This window comes from Lepisosteus oculatus, chromosome 11 (assembly GCF_040954835.1).
Source record: "Lepisosteus oculatus isolate fLepOcu1 chromosome 11, fLepOcu1.hap2, whole genome shotgun sequence".
NCBI lineage: Eukaryota > Metazoa > Chordata > Actinopteri > Semionotiformes > Lepisosteidae > Lepisosteus > Lepisosteus oculatus.
In genome coordinates this window covers 22,009,297-22,026,772 of record NC_090706.1, presented here as the reverse complement: position 1 = coordinate 22,026,772, position 17,476 = coordinate 22,009,297, and the positions used below count along the sequence as shown (strand labels likewise).

At 39.3% G+C, this 17,476-nt stretch overlaps 1 protein-coding gene across 1 annotated transcript; it reads left to right on the top strand.

Moving 5' to 3' along the window:
- The first annotated feature begins 305 nt into the window (after positions 1 to 305).
- On the top strand, positions 306 to 8,667 carry LOC102687150 (hemagglutinin/amebocyte aggregation factor-like). Its single transcript, XM_015349449.1, has 5 exons — positions 306 to 379; positions 1,029 to 1,107; positions 2,148 to 2,336; positions 2,952 to 3,104; positions 8,515 to 8,667. The coding sequence occupies exons 1-5, from the start codon at positions 331 to 333 to the stop codon at positions 8,558 to 8,560; spliced, it is 516 nt and encodes a 171-aa protein (XP_015204935.1). The 5' UTR covers positions 306 to 330; the 3' UTR covers positions 8,561 to 8,667.
- The last annotated feature ends 8,809 nt before the right edge of the window (positions 8,668 to 17,476 follow it).

Genomic DNA, 17,476 nt, shown 5'->3' with positions numbered 1-17,476 from the left:
AAATGCAGAAATAAATGAACATATATTTACTCCCATTTGGCAGAACTTTTTGTGACTTTTGTGTGAGATGGAGATATATTTGTAGTACAAAATTCAAAACCTGAATGAAAGCAATTTACTTTGTGTTTTACTACTTAGTAAAAATTATCGTTTTTAAGCACATCTGTTTAAATAAATGTTTTACCCATGTATGCAAATTGTTACATCAAAGTGGCCTTGAAATGCTTGCCCTTGCATGACCTCCAGAAACACTGAACAGTATATAAACTGTTGGGAAAACCAGCTGTAGGGAACCAGGATTTGCAGACCTTGCTCATTTCTGAATCAGTTATGAAAAAAATTATTCTCTTTGTTTTAACTCTTGTTGTCAGTGCACAGGGTGAGTTTAGTCATCTTTATAACATTTTTTTTGTTCTACAACTGCTTAACTATTTTGCTTTTCTATCAGATTGAGAGAGGACTGCATTAATAACCTAGCAAAATGTACAGTGAATTTGAAGTCTGGTAAATGTATGTGTCTTGCAAAAATATTCAGATCGTTCCTATGGAACTCCATTTAGTGAAATTACAAAATGATGCATAAACATTATGAAACCTAATATTTTAGTCAAAAGCTGAGTGCTCAAACTGAATAGCTCTAAGGGTAAGATAAGTAACAGTAAATACCAAAAATCTAAAGAAAGATTGAATATGTTGATTATTTAAGCATTATAACCTTTGAACTCAAAATTTGGTGGAAGCAATTACAGCCTCTACAAGTTTTGCATGCTGAAGTGGAGCAATTTATGCCCATTCTTCTTGGGAGCTGTACTTCAGCTCTATCAAATTGCCTGGAGATTGCTTGAGGACAATCATTTTAAATTCTTCCCACAGTTGCTTGATCATGTTCAAGTCAGGACCTTGATTTGCCACTCAAGAACATTCACTTTAATATTATTGAGCTACTCCAGTGTAGTGCTAAAGACTTAAAACTGGGCTAAAACGTCAGCTTTCAGGAGGACGTGGATCACTGTTTTGTTTTTTTTCAGAACCACGGTGGGAAAATGAGTATGACCAACCTTTGCATTTTACTTGTCCATCATACGAGTCTATTTATTACATAAGCAGGTGAGATGTTGATGTTGCTATGATCTTTATTATAACCTAGGCTATCCGCAGCCTGTCATTTTGTATATCAACAAATAAAACATCTGAATGCCATTATATATATATAGATCCATATTTGAATTTGTTTTCTGCCAAATCAATGTATACTATATGGCAAAGGTGTTGATAAAAACAAGCAAAGTATCCCTCTTGAAATTCTTTCTTGAAGACACACTGGATACTATCCAGTGGTTCAGTTAAATCTGAGGACAGGATGAACTTCTTTACCCAAAGGATTGGGGATGTATTGAACAAGCTACTCTGTGCTACAGAGGAAACCAATACACAATTTAGCTTCAACCAAACCAGGCTAGCTGCGATGGATGGCCTCCTCTTGTTTCTAACTTGTCTTATGTTCTTATTCTTAAGAAAATGTTTTCACCATATCCTTGTCCCTTATACATATAAATCCATGTATTATATTTTAGAAAAGGAAACAGAATTCCAAGAATAATTCTATTGAGGAATTCAGGTTCTATTTTCAGAATTTTTGGTTCTCTTTTAAATCTTTGTTTCACAGTTTTTTTTCTTTGAAAGAAAATGCAAGCAGTACTGGTTAGCATGTTATAACCAGGTGGGATAGAGGCCAAAATTACAATTCAGGAATAATGAATGACTAGGCATGTGTTGTGCTGAGATACTGTCCCCGACAGGTTATAGAGTATGATGCTTCAGGTCAGGTGGGGTGTGTCCAACACATTGCTCATTGTGTTGTTGCAGAGAATAGCCATACCTTTCCTTATGTTATCCTTATATTTGGAAAGTAAGGTTTCTTGGAAATTTGTGTATTTTCTTTGCATTTTAGAATTACTGCTTAAACTTTGGGGGCATTTTAAAACATTTACAATAACAGAAACAACCAAATTTGTTTCTCGGATCATACTACGTTAATATTACAGTATATATAATGTATATTCTCTTGCACCTTTAAAGCTTCACAAGAAAGCCAAAAAATAGTGAATGAGTGAAAAGCTTTGACTTTTATTTTTTATCCTTTCTAGTACTCATCATAATAAATATGAGGATCGTTTATGGAGTTTCAGCTGCAAACGCACCTTTGAAAACATTCCATTATGCTCTTGGTCAGGCTATGTGAATGATTTTGATCAGCAATTTGAATTTACCTGTCCACCAAATTCAGCCATTTCTGGCATGTACAGTTATCATGACAACAAACGTGAGGATCGAAGGTAATTTTATTTTTTTTATTATGTTAAGAGAAATATTGCTTTTAAAAGAAAATCTAAACATTTCACTGAAATAAATCCCATCAGCAGGGTAATCAGCAGTGTTTGGCTCAGTATTATCTTCCATGCGTACCTAATAAGTGTGAATAAGGCAACTGATCATAGTGTTTCAGATGAAAATGCAAAGGTATCTGTCTCAAAGCTTAATCAATGAAAGAGTAAAGGGTTCCTTTATTGTAAAATATTTGATTTTCCTTTCCTAAATACTCTGGCCACTCATTTAATAATGAATTACTGGTTTATTTTACATGTTATTTTTGCTACTGTATATAGTCAAGCAATTTGTATTTGGGATTTTTAAATTAATATGAATAAATCTAATATACTGTATATGGCTGTACAATCATTTATCCTTAAGCAGATCCACGACTCTCTTTTGTTAGTCAAGTCCCGTCCTGTGTTCCCATTAGTTGTTTCCCTGTTCTTTGCCAAGAACTTAATTATCACTGTTCTCATAATATAATGCTTAATTGATTTATCAATGTAACCATTACTGCATTTTTAAATAAACATATTTCCGTTTTGATGGCCTGAACTTTAATGTTTTGTTCATTTTAGGTGGAAGTTCTACTGTTGCAGTGATAGTAAGATCTGCTATTCTAACTGCAAGTGGACTGACTATGTCAATGGCTTTGATGAGCCTATGTCTTGGACTGTCCCGAGTTCTTACTACCTTGTCGGTGCTTCCAGCTACCATGACAACCACCGCGAGTAAGTTCATTTTTTCATTTCATTTCAAAAGCAAATTGTAAAACTAAAAGCAGATTGTTGCATTCTCATTGTTTTCTAATTCCAGATAGTTCAGGAGGCACAATGAAATTTCAGCAATATTACCAAAATATAATTAGTAGTCTCTTTATGCCATTATCAGGTAAATGTGTATGAGGGGGTGCTGGGGGTGCCAATGAGACCTGTTGAGGAATTCAAGAGGGTAAAGAATGAGTGCAGCTGCACCAGTAACTCTGCAACAATGGACAAAGTCCAGTAAAGAAGTAGCTAGTCCATAAAACAAATTTTTGGTTTATTCTTAAAAATAGCTTAAAGAAGAAATGAAAGTATGAATGAGTAAAATACATTTAATATTAAATATTTTTAAATTACATATACTTTACTGGGACTGCATCATGGTTTGACATTGTTTGAATTAAAGAATGTGCATAACACAATACTTATTTTGCATTATGCATTAAAAACAATTACTGTGTAGTAATGTACACTAAAATGAAAAAAAATATGTAAGAAATCTCAGTAAAATGTAAAAATAATATAACAATAATACATGTAATGTAACAGAAATAATATGTTTGTACAACATACATTTAAACACGTCTAAAAAGCATGAATATCAGTGGAGCCCTATAGAGGTAGAGCAATAGGTATAGTGGTAGGTAAATTGCTAACAATAGGTGTTGTTTATGTTTCATATGCTTTAGTGAATTTTATACCGCATATTTATGACACATGAAATAAAAAGCTGATACATTTATGATAAAAGGCACAGGAACAATTTGCATTGAATATGTTGATCACAGTTGTTGAAAAAATACGTCAAAAGATTCAGAAACATATCTGTCCATTTTCTACCTTCTTCATTTTATTCAAGGTGACTAGGGAGTCAGAGCCAAGTGACCTCAGCAAAAAACAGGCACCCGGCACAAGGCAGGGCACACCTTAATGAGTGTAAACACATAGACACAAACACAGAAAAGCAATTATTCCCACTAGGGCCAATTTTCCCAGATTGCAGTTTACCTACCAGTATGTTTTTGGACGTGGGAGGAAACTGGAGCTCCCAGAGAAAATCCACATGAACATAGGGAGAACATCACACAAAAACATCACGCAGATAGCATCCCAGGAATTGAACCCAGGGCCCCACTGCTGTGAGACAGCAATTCTAACCATCGCACCATTATGCAGACCTCGAGAAAGTATATATACATGGATGAGATTGTCCAGGTTGCTTTTTTTTTTTACCATAGTCTTGAATATTTTCTATTTGAAGACTATCTTTCTGACAGTGGTTGGTTGGAGCCAAAATGTTTAGAAATGGTGTGGTAACTCTTTCCACACTGCTGAGAATAAACTACTTTTTTTCTCTGAAATCTGAAGAATCTCAAATCTCTCTTGATCATGGCATGATCTTCCAAATTTAGTTTGGTCTCTCCTCAAAGTTTCTCATCATTATATAAGACAGTGCTACTCAAACTCAATCCTTATTTATCCTTTTTATTTTACCACCTGATTCTAACCACTTGATTGTGCTTGGTAAACTACAGTAAGCATTCCATTATTATTTCACAGATACTGATTCTTAATTATTAGTTACAACATTGCCACAAGTCTTTCTTCATGAATCTTTACCAACTGTGCATTTGCTCGGTGCAATTTCTGCTCACTTGGCAAATTTGCTGAAACTCTCTAATTGCTTGTGGATCCCTTTCTGAAAGCATGTGGAAAGAAGTCTTATCCATAGATTCCCATTAGGGTTATATAATGTAATAATATATAACACTATATATATTGTATACAGTATATAACATATATGGCATAATGCTGTCACCACCATGTTTCACAGAAGGAATGGTGATGACAGAATAATGCATTATGCTGAGTTTACATCAGATGTAACACTTTTTATATAAACCAAATTCTTGCAATTTTGTCTACTTTGACAACAAAACCTTTTGCCACATGTTTGCAGTGTCATTTTGGTGCTTTTTTGCTCAGTTCCATAGAAGCTTTCTTTGTGGAATGATAAGGATATGGTTGTCCCATGGATATTTTCTCCCATTTTAGACACTGAACTGTGAAACTCTGTTGACTTCTTGGTGATATCTCTAATTAGTTTCCTCCTTGCCCTGCTGTTCAGTTTGGAAGGACAGCCTAATCTAGGAAGTGTCTTGGTGTGTTCCACTTCTTAATGATCAACTTCACCATGCTCAAAGAGTTATTTAAGACATCTGAAATGTTTTTATACCTACTCCTTATCTGTACACTTATACATCTTTATCCTAATGTTATAACTGTATATTTGAGGGACGAGTGGAAGTTGGTGAAGTGATGCAAGAAAAGCTCTAGTTGGTCATTAGAGCATGTGGCAGCACCGATCAATGTATCACTTGTAGAAGTCCGGGAAAAAGCCAGTGTTGGAAGCATTCTTCTACCCAGCTGACAAAAATATTAGCATAGCTGGGTCCCATCCTGGTGCCCATAGCAGCTCCACTAACCTGCTGCTAAAAAAGGTCATTGAATGAGAAGGCAATTCCACAAAATGTAAAAGAATGTGGGTGGGTGGATCAAGCACTGTGCGTTTGCCTAGTGTGTGCATGAAGGTAAACCATCATTGTTGGGAATGACATGTATAGGGATGTGATGTTTATGTCACGGAACCTATACGTGGAATAGAAGGATCCTTATGCGTGACGGGAATCCCACAGGACGCAGAGTAGCAAAGGGACAATCCAAAAGACAAAATCCAAAGGCTGGGTCGATAAGGGAGGCAGAGGGTCCGGTAATGAGAGATATCCAAAAAACAATCCAAAGTCAAAATCCAGAAGGTGAGGTCAAAAGGCAGAAGCAGAAGATTCGTAACGGGAGATCAGTCAAAAGGTTTGGAAACATGCACTGGAGAATACTATGAAAGGCTTCTCAGTAGTGAGCGTGGGAAGGTGTGCAAAGGGGGTTTAAATACTGAAAGGAAAGGGGTGTGATTGGATGATAGGTTAGGGAGTGAGAATTTGAGGAATCTGATGCATGTGAGAATGTGATGGGTTCAATCAGGGATGAGATTGTGAAGCAGAGGTTCCGGGAATGTAATGTCGTTTGCGAGGGAGAGTGTGGAATGTGACAGGGACAGAAAGGCATTTCTTAGTTAGAGTGTGGGCCGTGACAGTTTATGGTCAAAATGAAACATTCTGGGTCCTTAAACTGGAAATCATTGAAAAGTTGGAGAGCATGGTTGGTGTCCTTAAAATATTAAAGAAACCTTCAACCAGAGGTCTCATAAAGCTGTAGAGAAAGGCTGAGATGTGAGTTGTGGGACAGGTGCATGCAGAGATGATAGGGCATCCAGGGGTGTTGGGTTCGTGGATTTTGGGGGGAGGTAAAATTGATATACCTGAGGATGTTCAATGATGAGACGGTTTGCCTCCTTGGGGAGTTCCTTATTGCTGTTCAGAAATAAAATGGTGGATAACACTTCCTTTTGGTAGTGAGTGGTAGGATCCAGTGGAAGAGGCAGAAGTATTGGTAAGTCGTCTGGAGGCTTCATTGATATACAGGTCTTTTTGTGACACCTTTATCCACTGGTTTGATAACAATGATTCTCTCTATTGCAGAGAGATTAAAGCACCTGAATTTCTCCTTGGGTGAGGTTAGACCTGTGTTTCCTAGGTATGGAAATGGTCTTGGGAGCTTGACTGTTACATTGATTCATTAAATACTGACAGAAAACGGCCGGAGGGGGGACTTGATTTTGTTAATGGAATTGATAACTGGGGTGTTATCAGGTGCCAGTGAAAAGAAGTCATCAGCTAAATGTGCTCTGAGCAGTTGAGGACAACTTGGGCTTAGGGGATGTCCAGCTTCTTGGGAGCTGGTACAAAACTGAGGCCTTTGCTGAGAAGAGATCGCTCATCCTGTGAAAGGGAAAGGTCTGAGGGTATAGTAACAGCAATATTAGGATTAGTGGAGGTAGTGGTTGTGTTGACTTTTTTTTCTGTAAAAGATGATTGAGTTTTTTATCTTTATCTCCAGTGAGGAATTGGTTAAGCTTGGAGATGAGGGATCTGATGAGGTTAGTGTCACGACCGCCAGCCAGCGGAGATTAACTCATAAGAGAACTAACCAGTACCAGCAGCGGGTAAATAATAACAAGCGCCACCACACGTGTTAATCCATCAGCACACGCTCTACCATGCGGCACGCAGCGCTATTTGTACCATCCAAACCCGCTTCCCGCTGCTCAGTATTGAGTCTTCTCGTAGAGAGCTCTACCTCGCAGTTATTTCAACCTCGCTTACTATACTACTCCTGGATTCTGAACTACCCTTTTGCCTCTCGACCTTGAACCTTGCCTTATGAATTGGATTGTTCGCCTCTCTTAGTATTTCCTGGATTTTGAACTACCTTTTGCCTTTTGACCACGATCTCACCTGACGTCTCGGATTGTATGCCTGTCTTGATATCTACCTGTTCCTGCGTCTGCATAGGATCTGCAAACCTCTTCATTGGGGATTCCTTACAGTTAGTTATAAAGGAAAGATGATGTGGAGCTATTAGCCACAAAACTTCTTTGTTGTTGTCAGAAAGAGTAATCTGTAGTTTGAGGGGCAAAATGGTAGAAAACATTAGTTTCCTCAAAAACTGTTGAAGAAGTTTCTGAGTGTTAAATTTCAAATTAAATCCTTTAGGAATGATGTCATAGTGACGACATCTGTATAGGAATAGGAATAGGAAGTGGTTAGAAAGCCTGGTCTTGGAACAGATCTCTGTGAAGAGACAGAATGCCAGTTTGGTGAGAGAAGGGGGCAAGTAGCACAGAGAAGAGGAGACGGCATCTACAAAAAGATTTATCAGAAGGCATAGTGGGTGACAGCAGCAGTGGGTTGAAGACGTCCAAGTAGGTAGCCGCATCAGCATGCATAGGCTGCAAACGTGTGAAGAAGTCTGAAGAAGGCCCCACAGCCAAAAAGCTGTGTTTCTTATCTTCTCTTTTCAGAATGGAATAAACCTTTACTTGTTCCTGTGCAGACTACACATTCTGATGCAGCTACCTACTTGGACTTCTATTACCTGTAATACTGTACTAGTGTCTATGACACTAAAATATGTCAGTTCTACTGGAGATCCTTCTATAAATTCATGTTGTTGACATTTTTTTAACATAGGAAAGTTTATGGAAATTAAAGAATACATTATTTAAAAAAATATTTTTTAGAATTTTGTTATTTTCTTTCTATTAAAAACACATTAGACTTTTTTGTTTCCAAATTGAATTCCAGTTTAAACAAACAAATCATATTCAACATTCAGATAGGGAAATACTGCAGGAGAACAGCGCAGCACAAGCTGCCTGTATTAGCCTGTGCTAACAATTTCTTGTTTTCTCTATGTTAAGAGACCGTCGCTGGAAATATCAGATCTGCATGAGACACTCTTGCTAATTCCTCAGAGATTGACAAGAGGGACAAAGGACAGCAACTAAAAGCTTTCAGTATAATAAACTGCTTAATCTGTAAACCACATTCAAAATGTACTATTAAAACAATTATCTGCTTTTGCCTTGTCTGTTTTAGTTTCTTGTTAATCACTTTGTACAAATGATTATGCACAAAAGAGTTTACATTTACATGGGAAAAAAAATTAATAGAATTAATGAATGACTGATATATCATTATCATTATTTAGTAGATCATGGTCAGCTAAATAATCCATCCATCAATTTTCTAAAGACTTCCAATTCACGACTGCAGGGGAGATGAAGCCCTTCCTGACAAGCAACTGGTGCAAGGCAGGGTATTCCCTGGACAGGATGCCAGTCCATTACAGAGCAGACTGACACGCACACTCACAATCATAATCTCCACAAAGATAGCACCCCAGATCCAGAATTGAACCCAAGGCAGCACTGTCACCCCTGCTAAATAATGATCATGATAAATCACTTTAACTACTATCCTATTATTTTATTGGAAGTGTAGCGGTGAGGCTAATAATAAGGCAGAATTAAGTGTTTCTGAGCTTCCCAAATGAGGCCCCATTTCTCTGTTCATCTCTGTGGTGCAGCCACAGAGAAACCATTCATGCAAGATGTTTTCTTTTGAGGTTAGTGTCTCATAAGCGACTCATATCTCACCTTGATCAACCAATCAGGGACCGGTAGTAACCCACGTGGGACTCTGATGCCCATGGAACTTTCAGCCAATCAATGAGCTGAAGTTCCTCCAGGTAAAAACAGGCAACACAGAGAGCCTGAGAGATTCAGATTGAGAGATTCAGACAAGATTCAGATTCAACAATTCTAAAGGGAATTCAAAGGAGAATTCCAGGGCAGGACGGCCCAGGAGCAGAAGGCTCCCAAGGGCAGGACATTCTCGCAGCGCGCCTCCTGACCATCCTGAGACTCAGCCCGGACAACCACGGAACGGCCAGTGTGTCCGAGTGCCAGGTCGGAACTGTGGACAGCTGAATCACTATTCAGAACTAGCTCTTCATCATAAACGAACTGGTCCTCTTCCTGACTTGCTGGGACCCACAGTCATCTTTTCTCCTGTGCACAAACTTTGCTAGTTAAAGCCAACAGTGAGCATCAGCAGCGCACCGTCGCAAGCCGCACATCACAGCCTGGCACGGAGCCAGAGAGCGCGGATTGGACAGCAACAGCCTGCAACTGTTTCTTTGTGCCCGCAGGAGATCTGAATCCCCAAAGATTGGATGAGTATTCAACTTCAATGCATTACAGCTCAATAATTCAATTGTTATCCCAACCAGTTGATATCAATTTAATTCCTAAGAGTTATGTACTTGTTTCGAGTATCTAATGTAGAAGTTATAACCAAGTTCATTCATGAAACGGTCTTAATGAATGATATACTGAACGTATGTCCTCTTGATATATGTAACACTTCGTAACTGATTGAATATATATCTTTTGTATTCTGATAACCCTCTCGAAAAGATCTGTTAGTTTAAGGCATATTCTATGTATTAATAAATGTATCCTCGTGTATTAGTACCTGTGTGTGTGCGTTGTTTGAGTTATGTCGCATGGTTGGACTCTAAAGCCATCAAAAGAATCAACTTTGTGATTTACTGCTACAATTAATAATTGTCTCAGTAAATGCCCAAACCCTACAGAACTGGTGCCTTCAGAGAGCCACTATGATTACATATTTGGCGTCCCTGAACCGGTTTAATCTACAGAAGTAATAGTGGTACACATGATTCCAGAATAAAAAATGTCTCTCTTTAAGGTCATTCAGTCAGGTAATGAACTTCATTCAAGAAAATGTTCAACCATGAAGACCAAGGAGCTTTCAGAACTCAGGAATAGGTTGTACAGATCAGAAGAAGGTTATAAAAAATTAAAGTCACTGAATATCCCTTTGAGCATAGTTGAAGTTGTTCGTAAAGAAACATGTATCACAAAGATACTGCCTAGAGCAAGTTGTCCCTCCAAACTGAGCAGCAGGGCGAGGAGGAATCTGGTTAAAGATGCCACCCTGAGGCCAAGGGAGACTTTAAAATCCCTACAGAATTAAATGAATGGCGTGGGAGAAAATGACTATGAATCAACGATATCCTAGTCCCTCCACAAAACTGGGCCTGTATTGGACTGAAATTGAACCATCTCAAATCCTGCGTGGAGAATTCAATAAAGGAATTGAGAGATACTGTAGACTTGTGCCAAAAGATTTTGTTGTCAGACAAGAAAAAAGAGTTTAGGTTTAAATGATGTCAGAATTACATCTGACACAAACCCAGAATAGTACATCACTCAATAAATAATAATCCTACAATCTACATGGTGGCAGCATTATGTTAAAGTCTTGCTTCTCTGTTAGCAAACATCATTAGCAAACAAAAGTGAAGCTTGTCAAGACTAAGAGGAAAAATGGGTGGAGCAAAGTACAGACTAAGAATAGAAAAAAACCTGCTTCGATCTGCTAAAACCTAAAATAAGGACCAAAATTAATCTATCAGCAGGTGAATGACTGAAAGCACATGGTAAAATGTACACTGGAGTGATTTAACCAGAAGAAACTGAATGTCTTTGAGCTGCCCCATCACGTCCAGACTTGATAGAAAATCTGTGGCAAGACATAAAGTTACTGTCCATCAATGAACCCCAACCAACCTGACAGAGCCTGAGTGAATTCACACATAAAAATTGGCCATTGCACCATCCAGGTGTTCAAAGTTGATTGAGTCTTATCCAAAAAGACTCCCATCTTTAGGGTGAATACTTATTGAATCAAAATATTTTTGCATTCAACTTCTTTCACCCATAAATGTTTTCAGTGTTAAAACAATCTCTTTTTTGAAATTGTATGCATCATTTTAAATTAAACAAAATGGATAATTGGAAAGAAGTGAATATTTTTGCAAGGTACTGTAAATGTGACATTTATTGAAGGATTGATAGGACATTAAATGAACAATGTTATAATGCTGTTATACAATCATCATACACATTGTACATTGCAATCATACACATTGCCTTATCATTGAGCAAGATCATTTGACATTAAAGTGCAAGAAAATCAACACAGTTGATCACACATGAATATGCTAACCCTTGCTTTAAAACTAATGGTGAAAGAGAGACAAATCACACTTCAACACATACTGATTGGTGCACAGATTATCAGGTACATAATCTATATTTATCAATGTATGGTACAATGTGGTGTATACTGTAACAGCTAAAAATAAAGTATTTGGGAAATAAGTAAGTTGGTCTTTGAAAACCATGTTTGTTTAATTATCTTGTCAGCTTTCTTTATCAGCCCACAGGGAGTCATCAATTTTGTGAGGGAATGAAGTTGATTATGCTAGCCAATAAAGAATATTTTGCAACAAAATGAATGTAAAGAATAAATTATGCAGTACAATAACAAAAATAACAACTAAAGAGGTTTATGGTGAAACGTATTTTCAACTTTTTTACAAAGAGAACATGAACTTCTGTGCTTGCTGTGAAAAACTCCGGCACATATGCAAAGTGTTGCTGCATTCTGAAGGCAGAGCTGCCTGTTTTGCAAAACATAGAGGTTTGTCGTCCTCCAGTGGGCTACTGGAAAATGACAGCCCCTGTCAGCAATGTGCATTTTTTAAATACACCTGCAAAGAACAGTACTGGAGTAATGAAAAAATAGAAAACATTTTTTCTACAATTGTGCTATTGAAATATATTGCTGAAAGCCAAAAATTAAAGTAGATTTACCCTAAAACACCAACATCAGTGTAATATCTAACCTTTTTATATAGGAAATGTACACATTTTTATTTACAATACTAATAAATGTATAATAAATACAACTATGCTAATAAAGTTAAAGCATTTCATTGCCGACAACACCGCTGTATGTGTACTATTCGTGCATTGATAAATAAACCTTGATTGACTGACTGATTGATTGATTGATTGATTTATTGAAGTTATCCTATACTGGTATATCTTCATGTTTTGTCTCACAGTGATGTGATACAATTTCTGATCAAAATAGCCTTACAACAGCCTTGAATTGACTAAATACTCTTTTTGCAAGAGCTTTTTGCTCTTGAACTTAACTTTTTCATCATAATCATCATCTTTTATACAGGTGGATGTTAACCTGCATGCCTTTCGCTGCAGCTCCTACAGTGCCAAGAGACCAGCTACAAGGTCTTCAGCCACAGGATCTCTATTCATCAATGTTTCACCCCCTTATCTCCTAGTAGTGGGGCAGTGACAGGGACGTCTCATTGCCGCCTCCTGCAACTGGCCTTTATTACATATGGGTTTTTGGCCACATCTCCTGTCCCTTCTCCTTATAGCCAAAAACTCTTTTTTTTGCCTCTTCTGCTAATCCCCTTACTGCCCTCTTCAGTGTCAAGCCAGCCCCTCCCACATCCCTAAGGAAACTTAACATTTATGTACTTATAAAGCCTCAGCATCACACTTCCAGAGTGTAGACTGTCTCCAACCTCTTCCTCTGCACTCTGCTGCAAACTGAGGGTATTTCAGCCTCTTCCGCTCATGTTTAACTTCCATGCCCTCCTTCCATAGCACAGTGAGTTCTGCATGGAGCAAAGCCTTGGTCTCTTCTGCCCACCATGCTACATCATGACTTAACAATGTGCTGCAGATTTCCCTAGGGCCTTCCAAGGTCCCCCTCCGTCTTCTTCTCCACTCCTGGTGTAAGACGTTTTGATATTGCCCTCTCACTGCTTTCCCCTACCTTCTGCCCTTTACTGATGAATATAACCTGCTGTGGTAATGAGAGAAGACTTTTCCCATTTACTTCCTTACTCTTGGTCTCCAGCACCTCTGCCAGCTTCATAAGGATCTGATTGTGTCTTCATCTGTATCGCCCCTGAAACAGAGCCATCTTGCAGCCTGTCAATATGTGCTGGAGCTATATATTGAGGGTGCCACAATGATGGTAGCCCTCCTCTGTCCTGTACTACTGGCGGAGATTTTCAGGGTAGGCAAGAGGATATCGGTAGCCCTGTACAGGAAATGAAGTGGTGCTTGTGGGATTTTCCACATGTCCAGCTGATTTCCCGTTTCACCACACTCTCCCCCTTAGTCAAGCTTTTCTGTTGTCCTTGTGCCACTGCTTTCACCCTCTATCTCTCCTCTTCCATCTCTATTTCCTTCATGCTCATGGAGTGGCTGCCCCCATCCCAGGTCTGCTTGACCTTTTTGGGCTGATCCAACCACTTCTGGATGTTGTAACCTTCATGTTACAGCACAGAAGCCAAGATTAAAGCTGGACCATATGCGGTGAATGATATAACCTGAAGCACAGGTTTTGTGAGAGCCAGATGTACTTAACCAATACGTAGTATCCAAAGTTGTAGTCGTAGCAAGCGCAGGTCAGTAAACTGGTGGTTCATGAAAATGACAGCACACAGGTAACGAGAAAACATGAAGGTTAGGAGCTCCAGTGGGATACCCAATCCTGAGCACCAAGATGATGGGAAAGAGCCCTTAAGTACTCTGGTGTGGTGGTGACCGATTGAATGATTAACTGATGAGTCTGCATTTGAAGAAATTAGAGGCTTGTGTGTGAATATACGTAGCCATGACACTTCACTGCTTTCTGCATCTCATCATGTGCCCTTCAACTTCTTCCAGTCTGCACCTGGGTATTGGCATCCTAATTGTCTGGTCACAGGATTCTTTCAACTACGTGATCAGCCTGCTCTTCTCCTGCTTTTAGCCTAGGCTTATGGCTTTCAGAGGAAGATGGAAAGCAACCCTCCCAAAAAAGGCCTGTTTCAGAGAGACATAGTGGAAGGCATAGCCACTTCAGGATGTAAGTGTAATCTTTCCTGTCTATCTATTTAACTGTTGTTAAAGTGATTTTGCATATCTTCAGTGGACACATTATCCTCTGGTATAGTGTGAATTGGTAACACAACCTTTGTACTTTCCAGGTAACTGACTGATTGATTTTTGCCAGGCTATCTGAGAGTTCCTGGAGGACAGCTTTTCCCATTAGTTTGTCTGATAGCTCTGCTGTATAATCTCTGGCAAGACTCTGGATAGGTTGTCCACCTACTGAAAAGTATATCTTGTCATTTCTTACCTCCTTCCTCATTCACAGGCCTCTGGACTTACTTCGCTTAAATTTCCTTCTTGCCCAAGTAACCAGCTTATCCAGTCTCTTGATTGTTGTGCACACAGCTGTCCTCAGAAAGCTTGTGAGGTCATCAATGTAGCTTCATGGTGGTGAAAACCTCTGCCCTGATGTTACTGTCACAAATCGCTCTCACGCAGGCAAGCGCTCCCACATTCCCACGAGCTCTCCCCGTACCAAACGTGCACACATCAATCTGTCCTCTATTTAAACCCTCACCAGACCCCCTGTCAGTGTTCACGATTGAGATTCTCTCCCTGAGCTTAGTTCCGACCGACTCCTTTGCTATTCTACTGTTTCTCTCCTGGACCTCGACCCTGCAGTTCTTCGACTACGCCTTTGCCTCCCGATTTCGTACCTAGGCCTCTACAACGCTCTCTTGGATCCTGACCCCAGCCTGTTTCCTCGATTACGCCTTCGCCTTCTGATTCAACGCTGACACCTCTTCTACGCCTTCCCGGATCCTGACCCCTGCCTGTTTCTTCGATTACGCCTTCGCCTTCTGATTCAACGCCGATGCCTCTTCAACGCCTTCCCGGATTCTGACCCCTGCCTGTTACCTCGACTACGCCTACGCCTTCTGATTCTACACCGACGCTTCTACACGCCTACCCGGATTTTGGACTTAGCTATTGCTCCGACTACGCCTTCGTCTAGCGGTTATCCTTCCTAAGAGCACCGCATAGGATCCCAATCCTCCGCAGTCAGCCCCACCGTGCCAGTAACCCAATGACCATGAACAGCATTGGAGAGATCGAACACGCCATTGCTATATCTACTTCAAGTTGCTGCCAGCCTGTGGTGTAATCCTGCAGCACGAAACATTCTGTATTTGCAAATCACCAAAGTAACTAGTATAAGCTGGTGCAGTACAGCCTATATGCATTAGATATGTCCAGCCAAACAACGTGGCTTCAGCTTTGTTTGGAGGTCAGCGTTCTCCCTCTTGGATGTTCAAATTTGCTCCCAGTATAGCACACATTGAAAATGCAATGCAATGTATTGTGTATATACAGTATATAGTGTATATTGAGTGCCCCCTGACTTCTGTTTCTCATAGTAACAGAAACCTGTTGTTTATCACTGTTCTCTTCAGGTGTCTTGTTTAATAAAGACTTGTAATATAACTTAACAAAGGTGTCAAAGTTTGCGGGGGTAATATTTGGTGAGGCAGCCCAGGAGTAATTTTCCATAGAATACGGAGACCTGGATAGCTACGGTTAAAAAAAGACAAACAGAAAAGAAACCAGTAGTACAGACAGTGAAGAAGAGTGTATACAGTACGTTGTCCCTTCTCATCACCATGAATCTGATGAGATGGTTGTGTGTAATGAGCTAAGTCCAGAAGCTGGTCCGTGACCGAGGGTGTTAGGAGCATCTGGTTGGACCCTATGCAGTGCTGTGACTGTAGGTTCTTGCTAGTGATTGGCATCCCAAAATCCCAAAGGCAAAACGCAAAAAGTCATAGTCGAGGTAATAGAACTAGGTCGGGAATGCAAAAGAGTCAGGTCGAGAGTATCCAAATCCAAAATGAGAAGTGAAGCTAAGTCTAAACATGAGGAAACAAGGTCGTGTAGCCAGAAATCATGTCGAGAGTAGTTACGCACACAAGAGAAAGCCAAGGGTTATTCTCAATAGTGAGCAGAGACTGAGTGGAGTGAGAGGGTATAAATAGGGCAGAGCATGAGGAATGACAATTGATTAATTAGTGCACAGGTGTTGGCAGTGAGAGATGCTCATAGGAATGCCATTCATGAAATGGTCCTTTTTTATCCTTGTGTTAAATGTGATATTATTGATCCAAATCATGGCAGAACTGCAAATGATAATGTTCCAACCACATCCCCAGCAACCTTCACTAGCTAGAATGAAAATTTTCAACACAGTGGAGGAGACCCTAGGACAGAATGTCTGAATCAGAGCCCAGATGCTATTGAACCAGAACCTAAAGTGGACCCAGGGGAAGCAGAAGTAGAACCGTACAAGGAAACAGAAGTCATCCCCCTAGAGAGTGAAGAGCACTACAATTTCTCCTCTATGATCAATGTGCAGTGAGCTTAAGAATTGCTACCATCCTTGTTTAAGGTGATAAAGCAGCATACAATAAACAGCACAGATATGATCTATACTATATTTTATAACCCAAAAATGGGAAAACAAAAAGCTTTTCTTCTAATACAATTATTTCAAAACAATTGTTTTAACTGAGTAATACAATTTTTGCTCTAAAACCTAGGTGTGAAATTTTTTGGATCTCCAGTGTTTTTTAAACAAATTCATAAGAATGTTATTTTGGACTTCCTGTTTCCAAGTGTATAAAAAAGAGTTAAAACACACGGGAAAACCTTTTATAATCCATCACCATGGGAAAAGGCAAGGAACTGACAAACCAAAAAAGATAACTGGTTGTTGATCTTCACAAATCATTTAATGGATACAAAAAGTACAATAAAAAGTTAAATACACCACTGAGCACTCTTAGGGAAATAATTTACAAATGTATGTTGTTTACTGACAACAAGAAACAAATTGAAATGGCTGGAGTTTGCCAGACACCATTGGGACTTTGTTTGGAACCGGGTGCTATGGTAAGTTGAGACCAAAACTGAACTCTTTGGTTATTCATACCATCAGTATGTTTGGCGTCTGAAGAAGGATGTATACAAAGGAAAAACCTCATACCCACTGTGAAAAATGACAGTTGATTGTTGATGTTGTTGGGCTGTTTTG

Coding starts and splice junctions, on each gene's coding strand:
- LOC102687150 (XM_015349449.1), top strand. CDS start 331: ATGAAAAAAATTATTCTCTTTGTTTTAACTCTTGTTGTCAGTGCACAG. Junction 2,337..2,951: donor AACAAACGTGAGGATCGAAG/GTAATTTTATTT, acceptor TGTTCATTTTAG/GTGGAAGTTCTACTGTTGCA. Junction 3,105..8,514: donor TACCATGACAACCACCGCGA/GTAAGTTCATTT, acceptor CTCTATGTTAAG/AGACCGTCGCTGGAAATATC.